This window comes from Lepus europaeus, chromosome 12, assembly GCF_033115175.1.
Source record: "Lepus europaeus isolate LE1 chromosome 12, mLepTim1.pri, whole genome shotgun sequence".
In the NCBI taxonomy this organism is placed as follows: domain Eukaryota; kingdom Metazoa; phylum Chordata; class Mammalia; order Lagomorpha; family Leporidae; genus Lepus; species Lepus europaeus.
In genome coordinates, this window is record NC_084838.1 from 74,513,833 (window position 1) to 74,528,585 (window position 14,753).

The 14,753-nt window shown below is 42.1% G+C and overlaps 1 protein-coding gene across 1 annotated transcript in view; it reads right to left on the reverse strand.

Annotated features, from left to right (window-relative positions):
* Positions 1-782: 782 nt before the first annotated feature.
* Positions 783-14,753, reverse strand: part of DMRT1 (doublesex and mab-3 related transcription factor 1) — a 117,200-nt gene continuing 103,229 nt past the window's right edge. Inside the window, exon 5 of the mRNA XM_062207061.1 lies at positions 783-937. Within this exon, the coding sequence (XP_062063045.1) occupies positions 783-937 (155 nt within the window). The remainder of the gene's footprint in view (positions 938-14,753) is intronic.

A 14,753-nucleotide genomic window follows, 5' to 3' on the forward strand; every position in this document is an offset into this window, starting at 1 on the left:
ATTACAACTAAGGTTACAAAATAGTTTACACTGCATCTATTTTTTTTTTCTGTAGTAGAAAGAATGTATGATAAACTGATACTATTCTGGAAACAAAACTAAGAGCTCTGCATTACTGAGGTTACTCTGAAGTCTACTGTTTTGAAATTAACCTTTGTAAAAAAAAAAAGGTAGCAATTCTTAAGGGTTTTCTTTTTTCTGACTATATTTCTGTCATGTTTTGGATTTAAGGGTTGCTTATTTCCAACAGCAACACAAACAACAAACACACAGTATTCCATTTACCCTGACTTTGTAGTCCACAGACTTCTAAAGATGATAGTTTTGCCTGCTCTTTTCTACTTAACTGTCAGGTATTTGGCTAAATTTATATTTTTGAAGTTTGTTAAAATACCAAAATTTTTAAAATCCAAGGCACCTAAGATTTCATTTTAAAACTAAAAGTAATATCTGATGGCTCATTTAGATGCAAACACACAGCTTTACTAGAGTGAATTGTATTTCTTGAAAACTACGTGCAAACCATTGTAAAAAAAAAAAAGATGGATACTATTTAAACTCGGTGAGCAAAAAACTTAATTCTTGCAGTTGGTGGTGACAAACCCTGAATTATTACGAATGTGTCTGAGCCTCTGAACTAAGCTCTAAAGTGTATAAACTGAACAGGTTCTCAACAATTAAGTTGGCACAAGTCATGCAACGCAAAATAGTAACAACAAACCCTGTAGATACTGGAATAAACCTGCTATTCCACATGAACCGCCCACGGAAGCGGGCACCGCTCACTCGTCCTCCTCGATGACAGGAGTGACGGTGAAGCTGCTGGGCTCCGACGCAGACTCACATTCGAGCACTCCCTTTGTGCTCTCGTTGCTAATGGGAGAGCTGCTGGAGAGGGAAACCAAGCCAGAATCTTGGCTGCTGGGCGGCGAGAATACTGGGAAGGGGAGGGGGGAGAGAAGGAAAAGAGTAGGTTAAAAGTGGCTAGTCTTTCCACACTGAGTATTCAATTAGGTTCCAACAAAGGAGGCGCTCTCAGTTTCTGTTCTGAATTGAAAGTGTTTTTTATGCATTCATTAAAATCTCTGTGTTTCCTTGGAATAAAAAAAATAGTATTCTATGCAGTGTATCTACTTAACTAAAGGGCAAAGTTAGGTAACAGTTCCAGTTTTACGTTCATTTAAAAAAAAAAAAAAAAAAGTCTGCTCCACTCTGGGGAAACTATTCCACCCTTTACCAAGTCTTTCCCTTTATGTAAAGGGTGCTAATGAAACTTGTCTTGTCAAGTGATCCATCTGACAAATTACCTCAAGCAAGACTCCACCCATGTGTTTCCAACTATTTGACATTGGTAACCCTAGTTTTTCCAAAATATAGCAGGTGAAGCTGATAGCATTTTATTTCTCTGGGTTACACCACAACACAAACACAAGTGTGTGTGTGCATGTGTGTGTGTGCATGCACACATTATTACCTTTCAAAAAAAATAGGAAAAATGTTTTTTAAAAACATAGAAGTCATCAGGTAAAGATTTTAAAGCAAACCTATGAACACAAAATTCCACCATGGAACCTGACATTAAATATGAAGGATGCAAAAGTAATAACATGTGGAGCAGTTTTTGCAACCGTAGAAACCATAGTAGATACAAAATTTTAGCAAAAGGGTCTCTGACCTTCTTAACCTTAGCTGAGTTTAGATCCACCCCCAGAACTCCCTTCATGCCTAGTGTGAATGTAATTAAGGAGAAGCTGCAGTGGTAATTTCTCTCCTCATTAACTTCCTGATTGGTTTCAGCCTCAGGATTCTGCCGGGCAGTAGTTTGTCACCAATTCCAAATGGCCAATCGTTAATACTAATGTTTGTGTAACTAACTGCCAGCATCTGCCACGGCTTCTTGTACAACAATAATGGTGAAAGGGTACATTAGTGCTCCTGTGTTAATTCAGCTTGTGTTCATCAATAGGGAAATCTATGATGTAATTAGCAAAATGCATTGGGAGCTGAGTGCTGAAGTCATTTGTAGAGAACTAAATCATAGTAGAAGCTGCACTGGGTCCTGATGTGTTTGCCATCAATACTTATTATGTTTGGAATTTAATAAGGTATATTATCATGTTGAAAAGAATCCTTTTTACAAGAGAACACTATTTATGCTTGTTATGAGTTTGGAAAAGGTTTGCTGCTGCAGCTAGTGGAACAACACAAAAATAAAAAAAAACAGAGTCAGGATTTAAGAAGTGGACCTTTCTTCACACTACTGGACCACATTATTTCAGAAAGTTCCCTTCCTACATACATTGTGATATAAGGATGGACAGTCAGGCATATGGGCAGTTTTGATACAGCTCTCCCAACATCGAATAAGGAAAAGGATGATCTGAAAACTTAGTAAGTAAATGTGAAAAGCAACATAGGCAATTTTCTGACAAGCAATTACATTTTGTGTTGATGACATGTTTGGTGTTTACTCACTTAAATAAAAAGCAAGGGATGAATTTGTAGGATTTAAAAACAAAACGAAAGCATTGTGAAATAGTATTTTATAGATGCCCCCAAACACACATACATATGCATTTGTAACCCAAATAACTGGGAACTTCAGAAATCTGAAGCCTTCATCATAAAGCCATCTTAATACATTTGGATTGTTATATGGATTTAAAATTCACTGCAAAATCAAAGAATTATGAGTTGTGTGTACATGAACCTGGTTGTTAGATATATGCACTGAGAAATGTTTCCCAAAGGTGGTAGACTTTGCTAAGATCTTGCTATTGTGCAGATCTGGGGAGCAGACCAAGAGTCCACTGGAGAGTCTGTGAATTAATCTGCTCATCAACAGCCCTCTGCATAGACGTCATGGGGAACAAAGTGAAGACTTACTGGTTAACCTGTGTGCCACGTACTTTAATGTGGTGTCTTACCCTCAAGCCCTTCATTAAGAAAATTACTCTGCATTTTATACAAAGGATCTGGTAGAAGCTGCCAAGGACCACTGACCAATCAGAAACTGTGGCAGGCTCTTGCCCCCCTGCACCACCCCACCCTTGGATACTCCATCTAGGAGTTGGCCACGGAAATTTCCCAATTCCCACCAGAGTTTCAGGGACAAAGTAACTGACCCTTTGCAGCCTGATGCAGAGGCTATACGGGAACAGGGCAGTGTTCTCCCAACACGGACCCCCCCAGCTTTCAGGTAGCAACTGACCTAGGAGGTAACCCCTCCACTCTGTCCTATTTAGCCAACCCGGGACTAAAGGGGTGGTGGTGGGAATTTTGCAAAATAAAGGAATCTGAGAACCAGCCCCCATTTGCTCTCTCCTGCTTTGTGGGTATTTTCTTGGAAAGTCTCCATATGGCTTGGGGCTACAAAGAGTGTGTCCCTCCCTAGAGGAGACTAAGGAGGCTCCAAGCATACTTCACGCATGACTGCACTCCACACAAGATGTAAATAAATGCATTCAACCTGTTCTGAAAAGCACCTGTATTTTTAAAAGGACTTCTCCATTTAAAATTCAAATCCATATTATTTTTACATTGTTTAAGGCTTAGCACAGTCTTTGAATGACAGGCTGTTAAAATTATAGACAGTATATGTTTAACTATTTGTACAGCATCTCAGAAAAGTTCCAAGTGCACAAAAAAGATCTAGTATTTTTTTCCCTTAGTGGCTAATGTCCAAACTGTATTTTACTACCATCCTTAAACACAAGATTCCTCAAGATCCCTTCTCCATTTCAATGAAATTTCCGTAAACTTACTCTGGGAGGAGAATAATTAATCATGAATTTTATACCAAGCAAAAAAATCCAGAAAACCAAAATGATCCCTTTTACTTTTTAAAAGTTGATTCTAATGGGCCCTGTACATGACTAATTTCACCTGAAAAGGTTTGTCTTAATCATTTTGTAAAACACTACCAGCTCCTAATGTCAGTGGCACTATTGGGAACAGAGAATACTGGTAGCACTAGAAATTGGTTCCATCTTTCCGGACGGCAATCTCATGACATGTAATAAGAGCCGTAAAACTGTTCAGCCCCTCTGACCTAGTAATTCCACTCTGGGGAATAACCCCGAAGAAAGAATAATTGGCCGGATAAGCCCAACACAACACTGTTTGCATGCGTGAAGACACTGGTGTCAGCCTTGTGCATGGGGAGGAGAGGAAAATGAGGGCAGCTACCCTGGGCTTGGTTCACAGGCAATAATACACGGGTAAGGATTAGATTGCCTAAGCGATGGATGAAGAAATGATTCTGGAGACCAAAGTAGATACAGAAAAGTAGGGGGAAAAAAAGGCAACTTGCCCATCTTAACTTTTTTTTCGTGTTACAGTGAAAGGTGGGTAAGCCGCTGACGCTGACCCTACTTTGAACCAGAAGTCTAGTATCTGCATTCTGTCAAGTAGTCTATTTGTCCACAGCAGTGAAAGGGCCTTTCTATTATTATTTGAAAATCAATATTTAAAAATTTTACACAAAATCATTCTTAACAATTGAGGGGCCCTTAATGTGATTTTGGTGATGCTATGTTACCATCAGTATTCTTTTCAAAAATATTATACACTGCCCAAAAAAGCCCTCCAACACAAAACCTACTCTAACTGCTAAATCTTTTGACATTGCCAAGACCCCTGACTTTTAACTTGAATGATCTGTTGGAACTCAATGGACTGGAATGAATGATTCTCCTCCAGTGATGTGAGAAAACAGGATATTCATGGTTGAGGAAAAAAACGTTCTTCCTCAATATGCTAAATGCTATTACACTCCCACCAAGAAACCATTTAAAAATAAAACGCAAGCAGCATTCTCCAACTGCTAGCAACTCTTATCCTAGATGCTGACTGCCAAGGAAGACAAACAAAAGTGCTGGCCTCTTTGGGTTCCTAGAGTTTAAAGACGAAAGTGAGAGTCTGATGAAAAGCTGATGAAATTTTCTTAACAAATTCTTCCGCTTCATGATAATCATGGTGTTTGGAAATAAAATCGTGTCCAATCAATACCACTTAGCAGATACTTAATGTTGCACAATAGAACTCTTTTCCAGAGTGGCACTGCTGCCCTTCTCACTAACATTTAAAATAATTAGGATTATCGTAGCTGCCTGAAGCTTGGCAGGTTCAGTTTGTACTTTCAAACAGCATTAATTCTTGGCACTCAGAACAAGGGATAAAAGGTAAAGATATGAATGGAGATCTTTATTCCACCTGATCTATCATGGATTAGCTCATTCTTTTCCAGTTCATGCCTGCACTCCAGTGAAGAGGAAGGCTGAGCTGTAACCGAGGTAATTAGAAACCACAAGCTGAGAAAAAAATAGCTCTTTATTAATCTCCCCTTTTTTACTATAAATTTACCAAAAAAGGAATAATCTTTGAAACAATTAAATGTATTTTCCCCCTACAAGGAATTAAAGAGCAGGGACTGCAGAGGAGCTGTTCTGGATTATCCTGTCCTTAAGACAGTATCTTAATTGTGAGCTCCAAAACCTAACACCAGTTCTGAAAGGGACTAGCTCTGCATTTTTCAGTGTAGAGAAAAGTAGCCAACTCATGGTAAATGTAGATGCAGTCAGTTAAGTTATGGTGCTTCCTGCTTGAGACAACTATCACAACCTTGGCAAGCACTGGAAAATTACATATTTTAAAAACGAGGTCAACTTAGAACAGAAAGTACATATTTATGCAATAGCCACAGTACCTCTTTCCCTCTAAATTTCATGTATAACATGCATTCACAGATCACAAAACAATAATACAGCAACTTCTTAATTCTTGAAATAAGCAGAAGCCTACCAAGCATCCATTGCAGCCTGTTGGCCAGAGAGCACTGGCTTGGGAGTCTTCAGAACCTGGGCTCAAAGCCTGGCCTTGCTGATACTGCAGACAGGGTTTCCAGCTGCTTTGCAGTCTGCACAATGATGCACCCAACCCTCCCCTTACCCACATACACAGCTCAGCTAATACACAAAGGGAAAAATTCTTTTCTGCTTGTGTGAATGGAGCAAACAAAAAGGGAAAAGTGAGAAGGGCACTCAACCTTCACTCTACCTGGGACCCAGGCAGCATCAGCTCTGGGTTCAGCATTTCTTCTCCATCTCCACTCTCACCCACCCAGGACAGTGCTTGGCAGCTACTGCGTCCCTATACTCCTTGATGGTTTCTTAAAGGTCAACCACAACTGAAATGAGTCCCACTGCGCATGATAAGCAATGGGTCCATCGCAGCAGCCCTACCCTGACTGGGACTCAGAACCTGCAAAGCATCCTCTGCACTGCCCTAAACCTCTTACCCATCAGTAGTGGGGACGCCTCTGACTGCCCACAAACTATTACCATCAGTGGTGTGGACTTGGCTCTCAGGGACATTATTACCCTATCAGTAGAGAGCACATGTGCACAGGAGAGGTTAACCAATTGTTATTTATGCTCCACTGCCTGTCTCATCCAGGGAGGCAACATGTGATGAAACACACAATCCAAACATTCAAAGTTGCTCTAACTCAGAATTTTGGCCAAAAAATACTCAATTTCAAAACCTAAACAGAGCGTAGTTTTTCATAATAACATCATTTAGTAAATCCTCACATTGCCTTCCTCTGCTCTACTCTTTTTTTTTTCCTTAAAGATTTATTTATTTTACTTGAAAGAGTTACACAGAGAGAGAGGGAGAGGCAGAGAGGGAGAGGTCTTCCATCTGCTGGTTCGCTCCCCCAATTGGCTGCAATGGCGGGAGCTGCACCAATCCAAAGCCAGGAGCCAAGAACCAGAAGCTTCTTCCGGGTCTCCCATGTGGGTGCAAGGGCCCAAGGACTTGGGCCATCTTCTACTGCTTTCCCAGGCCATAGCAGAGAGCTGGATCGGAAGTGGAGCAGCTGGGACTTGAACCTGTACCCATATGGGATGCCAGCACTGAAGGCAACAGCTTTACCCTCTATGCCACAGCACTGGCCCCTGCTCTACTCTTCTCTCTCATAAAATAACTACAGATCAAATATCTAAGAACCTCCTATGTTACCTGGGAAATCTGCTTACTCATCCTGAGCCCCACTTTGCTCATGTGTGAAATGATGCAAACAACAGAAGTTGTGATGGTTACTGTAATAGTATTTACACAGTAAATATTAGCTTCCTTGCATCCTCTGCTGGCTCTCTAAATTCTTAAATAAGTTAGATGATTCTTGTTTTTGAAGGTGCCAGAATCAAATCAGGATTTAGCACAAGGTCTGGTCATTGCAGGCCATATATCCATGTACCTTTTTGAGAGCTAGGAACCAGGAAAACACATTTACTTCATTTTGCATCTATGTAATGGCAAACGTGTCACATTCAAGACATAAAACCACCTCTTCCTCCTGTGGACAACAGGCTCTGTGTCAACAGAGCTCGACTTTTTTCAATTTTTTTTGAGGAGGGAGGTGAGAAGATGACTAGTGTCAAACCAAATCCAATAGCACAGTGTTGGTGGATGTGTTTTAAACCATAAAGGAAACAGTGTTATTTTCCAACAATCCAGCAATCCTATCCCTCCTGTCAGAAAACAGTTCTCGGAGACAGCAGTAATCTCTTGTTTTTCAGCCTAAGTATGCCCTAAAAGATGGGTACTCTGGGCATAGGCTTCAGTGTCCCCAAATAAGAAAGGGTCTCATTGGTTCCTGCTCTACAATGATTGGGCACCTGAGCCCTGCCACAGTGAGGCTTGCTGGAGTACCAGACACTGTTCCTTGCTCCAAATACAACTCAGTGTTCAGATGTGTGATCAGATGCAAACTTTTTTTTTTTTTTTTTTTTGACAGGCGGAGTGGACAGTGAGAGAGAGAGACAGAGAGAAAGGTCTTCCTTTGCCGTTGATTCACCCCCCAATGGCTGCTGCGGCCAGTGTACTGCGCTGATCTGAAGCCAGGAGCCAGGTGCTTCTCCTGGTCTCCCACGCGGGTGCAGGGCCCAAGGACTTGTGCCATCCTCCACTGCCCTCCCAGGCCACAGCAAAGAGCTGGACAGGAAGAGGGGCAACCGGGACAGAATCCGGCGCCCCGACCGGGACTAGAACCCGGTGTGCCAGCGCCGCAGGCAGAGGATTAGCCTATTGAGCCATGGCGCCGGCCAAGATGCAAACATTTTGTCTCCTAAGTTCTCCATACCTCAGTTTCCTTATCTGTAACATGGGGACAGAATAGAGCATGGAGGTTGTTCAGTGCAAAGCATGGGGCTCTATTGAGTCCAAAGGAGCTGAAAAGTCTGCATTACAGTAGTATAAAGTTCCCCAGTAGTTGCCCACCATGGCCCTGCAACAGCAGCCCTTCAGCACCAGATGCTGTCTGCACTGAGCCTGTCCCCAGGATTTATCTTCCTCTCTGCCCACCTTGTTATACCTGGTTCCCTCCCCACCTCCATGTTTCCCTGCTTAGCAGTGAGAAAAGCAGTCCACTTCTGGGAGATTGTTCCCCACCAAACTAAGTGCACTGAGAGGGCAGAGGCACTACTGAGAGAGCCTGCTCTCAGGCTGTGCTCCTCTTGCTTTGGAGGATCCCTTGGGCTGCACCACACCAAGCTTCTGGCCCTCAGCAGGGCACAGTGGCCATCTGAGAATTGTTGTGGAAAGACCATGAGCGCTGCCATCGGACACCTCAGTTTCCTCAATTGTAAAAGGGGCACAATAATGTTCACAGAAAGATGGCTTTTACTTCATTCTGCTTTCTTTACACACTAAAAGACAGAAAGCTAGGATGAATTCCAAACTCGAACCCAATCCTGTTATTTGTGCTTCTGACAACACCAGCCACAGGGCTTCAGTTACACTTAACAGTGCCTGAAGCTGGACCAACGGGCAAGAAGACTTGACTAGATTCAGGCCAGGTTAAACAGCCACGAGAACAGAAACAGAATGAAAGTGTAGTAACAGAGAAACATTGGATAAATGGAAATTAAGCTGAGAATACCTGTCATACATCATTCAGCACAGTGCAGTGCACACAGCAGGCGTCTAATCGTGGATGGATGAGAGGGACCAGGGAATCAGCGTTAAGACACCCTGCAACCAGGAAACACAGCTAACTCTCTCACTGGTGAGAGTGTTGCAAGTCTAAAACCAGTCTAGTGGATTTTAAAGTGCAAGTGTTTTACTTAATTCCATGTGTAATTACTGCACAGTGACACTATAAAGCCCAGGGATGGAAGCCAGGAGAAAAGCAGCATCAACAACACCTCAGTGGAGCCAGGGCCTCAGCCCAGGTCAGAGGCCGAAGAGCCAAGCTCTTCACCAGTGTGCGAGGAAACACTCACGGCAGACTCTGCATACTGCGAAGAATGCCCAAGTCCACATGCAGGGTGGCCTCACATGTGCAACTGCATCTGCAAACCCAATTAAGTGTGTACATGATTATCTCAGTAACTCAGGCAGGCTGGGCACAGATGCTTTCCCAGTTGTCTCTGGAATGCCAATGCTATGATTCTGGGAAAGCTGTTTTCTCAGATACAAAAAGAATTAAACCCAGATAGAAGGCTATGACATTTGCCATTCTAGAAACTAGGTTTCTATGCTTCAACCTTAAAGGGTGAGGTAAGATAGAAATCCCTACTTTGATGGGCATCTTGTTAAGGCTTAGAAAAGGGACTACAGTTCTGCAATCAACTCCATTACCAGAGGAGCTGGTCACAATGACGTGATCACTGCTTTCTAACCCAAGGCCCCTAATGAGCTTGGCTTCTCATCTAATTCCAGCCTGCAACTTGAAAGGTGCTTGGGATTCACATCATCTCTGACAAAACATGCTGATTTCAACAAGATACTTAAGATGTGCAGCTTTAGCAATACGGTGCTTAGAAGTTTTTCGTTCAGAAATATTCTGACACTTTAAGTGGATATGGAAGTTCATGGGCCATTTCTCAAATTGAACTTGTACAGAATTTTCAGCTTCTGATTTGAAAATAAATACTGTGATCCACATGCTGTGCTAATAGCTAGGTAAAATATTTACACCATGTGAACTGTTTTATCTTTACCATCAGAACACCATCTCCGTCAAAAGGCAAATGCCATTTCTGGTGGAAGGTAAACCTAAACTGCAAAGCTTCATCAGTGTGACTATCACACTATGCCAACTATGTCATACTATGCCACCTGAAATGCAAGACCAGAAATTATCAGCATCTCCTCTGGTACAGAAGAAGGAAGTAAACATTGTGATACAATAACATTAAACATCTACCAGGAGATCAATTTCAGCTGCTAAAGCACCCCTGAGGAGGCAACAAGTGATGGCTCAAGTACCTGATTCCCTACTGCCCACCTGAGTGCTGAGACCTGCTTTGAGCTCTGGGATGCCTGTTTGCTCCTGACTTTGATCTGCCCCTGCCTCAGCCATTGTGAGCTGTTAGTGAGTGGTCCAGCAGATGGAATCTCTCTCTCTGCCTCTCAAATAAACAAACCAATAAATAAAAATTAAAAAGAAAACAATCAGGATGGAAAATCTCAAGGCATTTTCAAACAGGAGAATGCATGTCTACTGAAAGTGGTATGTGTTATTTTACCATGTAAATGAAACACAGCTATCATGGTTGGGTAAGTAGTTCAGATTACAGGAGCAAGCATACACTGCTTTGGAATAGCTCATATTAAGGGTGAATGGAAATAATAATGGCATAGACTATACATTTTTCTAAGAGAATATTACTATGCTTCGTATAAGATACCAACTGCTGATATATTTTATGAAACATAATTCTTAAAAACTTTTTTTTTATAAAAAAAGTTAAAATGCCTTCTTCCAATTAGCTCCTAAGAGAGAACCTGAACTCTAAAGAAGCTTAGTCTTTGGACAATATAAGGCATTCAGGGAATGTAATTTTGCATTTCCTTCTCCAGGTGCTGATGGTATTAATTGTTTCAGGTAAGAAGGGCTCATGCTCAAGTTTTCACAGGTATTTTAGTTCCCTTTCCCCCTCAACTATAGCCCACTTTAAGCCAAACATAAATTGCAGCCTTTAACCTCTATGGTTACTGGGTAGGAAGTTCCCAGACTGAGCTCAACTCTGAATTCAACTAAGGAAACTCAGCTTGGCAGGTATAAGGGGTCTTCAGAAAGTTCACTGAGAAAATGTGCATTATGAAAGAACTATGTATGGATTTCAAACTTTCCTGCACTCATATAAACCTCTTTTAATTTCACTTTTCCATTGAAAGAGTAACAAGAGAGAGGGAAGAGAGAGAACAATCATCCGTTTGCTGATTTGTGGCCCAAATTCCTGCAAAAAATGGTGCTGGACCAGGCTGAGACCAGGAGCCTGGAAATCCACCCATGTGACTGGCAGGAATTCAAGTACTTGGGCTATTGTCTGTTGCTTTCCCAAGCCCATTAGCAGGAAGCTGGACTAGAAGTGGGACAGCTATGACTTGAAGCTAGAAGAATGAGAGATATGGGGTCAGTGCCTGCGTCTCATATGGGTGCCAGATTGAGTCCTGGCTGCTCTACTTTCAGTCCAGCTCCCTAATGCACCTGGAAAAGTAGCAGAGGATAGCCCAAGTGCTTAGGTCCCTGCACCCACATGGGAGATCCACATGAAGCTCCTGGCTCCTGACTTTGGCCTGGCCCCACCCTGGCTGTTGTGGCCATTTGGGAAGTGAACCTGTAGATGGAAGAACTCACTTTCTCTCTCTGCCCATCTGTAACTCCGACTTTCAAATAAATAAATCTTAAAAAAAAGAATGAGAAATACACAGACTTCTTTTTCTCCATAATAAAGGCTTATAAAAGCTGCTCCTACAAAAATAACTAGGTAATATGGCCATTAGGGAGGTTTGGAATAAAGTGCTTTTATTACTGAATGACTGTAGATGTAAACAATATGATAAATAAGCTTGCTTAAACAAACAAGAACTCTGCACCCAACATGGACCAAATCCACATACTTCAGTCACAGAAATCATTTATGCAAGATAACCACGGACCAGTCCACAAAGTAACTGGGAGGGACAGGCCTTGTTGCATAGCAGGTGAAGCTGTAGTCTGCCACACAAGCAGCCCACATGAATTCAGGGAAGTACCAGATGCTCCACTTCTGATCCAGCTCCCTGCTAATGCTCCAGGGAAAGCAGTGGAAGATGATCCAAGTGTTTGGCTCCTTGCCACTCACATGGAGTTCTTGGGTCCTGGCTTTGGCCTGGCCTACACCCTGTCTCTCTCTCTCTCTGCCTTTCAAATAAATAAAATAAAATAAACTTTTTTTAAAAACAAGACATTTGAGAGTCTTCAAAATGTTCGGAGAAGCATGCATTATTTTAATATTTCATTTCCATGAACTTTTTGAAATACCCTTATTTATCTTTCAAAACCTTGGAGGTGTTATAATCAGAATATCTCCTAAGAAAACAATCTCTCAGCTTTAAAAAAAAAATCTACCAACAACAATATAAATTTCATCACTGACCCTGACTAACCAACAGGCCAGCATTTGGTCACAATATAATTAATTTCACCCTTAATGCTACTGTTGAAAATATTTAAATGCCTGGGTACTGACTCAACCCACACACTCCTCCTGGATGCCACATTCCAAGTAGCTCAGGTATTTTCACACTTGGTTCATCTTCAGTGAAGACTGTAATTAAATCTTTAATTTGCAAACAAGAGTGAAAGTCCAGCACTTACTGCATTATTGGCTGCCCTTAAGGCTCGGGTCCAAGAGCAATCAAATAACAGTGACCCCAGCTCCTTCAAGCTTAAGTAATCTGCTAATTTCAGAAAATACCAGCTCATCCTAAAAGTGACCAATTTACAGGCGGAAATGCTTTCCACAGGGATCTACGAGCTTCCTGCGGATCTGAAATAGTATTTACGTGTCACAAACTGTCCAGCTGATGTGCTGCCTGGCTTCCTGATTACACCAGAAAGTCTACATTTTAGAGCACATTTTCTTTAAAGTCTGAGGAGTTCGAAGCTGAGTGAGCTAGAAAACAAGATGAGTGTTGCTGGTCCACCTTCCTCCTTCCTCTACCTCTAGAACTAGCTGTGATGCTGCCTAAGAAGGCCAGGTGGATCTAATTGGCTAACGTAATCCACAGACTATGTACTGAGCAGCTGCTCTGTATCCAGCCCACTTCTAGATACAGAGAATGTGCCTTGTGAACAAAAAAGTTCTTTATTGTTCTAAGGAAGATGCCTGTAATCAGACACACCGGGGATCCAGTTTCGGCATGGTCACCTAGTACTGATGTGGCCCTGGGCAATTACTTCACAGCTCTGAACCTCAATTCTTTGGCTTTAAAGGAAAACAATGTTAAAGGCTGTTGGCATTAAAAAATTAACCGCACCATGCGCCTCGGCTCACAGAAACACTCCGCACTAGTCTCCTCTCTGTTGTCTTCTCACAAGAGAGCAGATGACCCTCAGTCAGAGCTTCAGCACACACCAGGGACCACCTAGACAAAAACCAGCGGGAAGGCCGGTGCCGCGGCTCACTAGGCTAATCCTCCGCCTGCGGCGCCGGCTCCCCTGGTTCTAGTCCCGGTCAGGGCGCTGGATTCTGTCCCGGTTGCCCCTCTTCCAGGCCAGCTCTCTGCTATGGCTTGGGAGTGCAGTGGAGGATGGCCCAAGTGCTTGGGCCCTCCACCTGCATGGGAGACCAGGAGAAGCACCTGGCTCCTGCCGTGGCAGCCATTGGAGGGTGAACCAACGGCAAAGGAAGACCTTTCTCTCTGTCTCTCTCACTGTCCACTCTGCCTGTAAAAAACAAAACAAAACACACGGGAAGAAACAGTTTTTCTCCAGATCACCTGATCCTTTGCCTCTTCCTTTTCTCTGCACTTTGCTGTTCTTAGATATCCTGTGTACTTTGGTCCTCTCCCTGCATCTCCCCTCTGACAAGCCAATACCTTACTTTTTCCTCAACCTGCTTCAGGCACAATTCTATTATTTAAGAATGCTGCTTGGAGCTCTTTGCAAAAAAGCATCAATTTAAACTTATTCACTCAAGAGCTACATGCAGGTTTGGTGCTGCTAACCCTCTGACATTTTCCGTCTAAGGAGTGGGTTTCTAAACATTATAGAGATGTCATCTTTAGGGGCAGGTTTACAGTCATCCATTCCACTCAGTATACAGAACAATTGCTACTTAGCAGGTAAATCCTGGAGGGCCACTTTCACCACATCAGGTGTCCCCAATTTAAAGGAAAAAAAAAAATGCAGTCTTGCCTAGCAAGGTTACTCTCCACATCTTGCTTGTGTATGAACCCTTTAGAGTCACAGCCATGCAAAGCAATTTACCAGTGAGAAAATCTCAAACTGAAAGTCAATCCCTTTAACTCGGCCTTCCAGGAACTTAATTAGAATGTGGTCCTATGGCCAAACTGAAAATGACTTTTAATGAAGGATATGAAAATAAACTTATTTTTCTGTTCACAGTTACTCTCACGTTGTCTAGTGCTTCAGTGAGACTTTTTTCTAGTTAAATATTTGCCCAAGAATTGTATAAAATGAACTCTTCATTATTTCTGCTAATACATATTACAAATTGTAATACTGAATCAGATAAAATTGAGAGAAAACAAAGGACGAAAATATTAATGTTAACTAACGGTCTTTGTAGTTAAGGGGAGAAATTTTCCATAATGCTAAATTAAGGTTATCAATTTTTTAAATTTAAAAAAAATTTTAAATATTTATTTATTTATTTGAAAGGCAGAGTTAGATGGAGAGAGAAGCAGAGACAAAGAGATCTTCCATCTGCTGGTTCACTCCCCAAATACCTGCA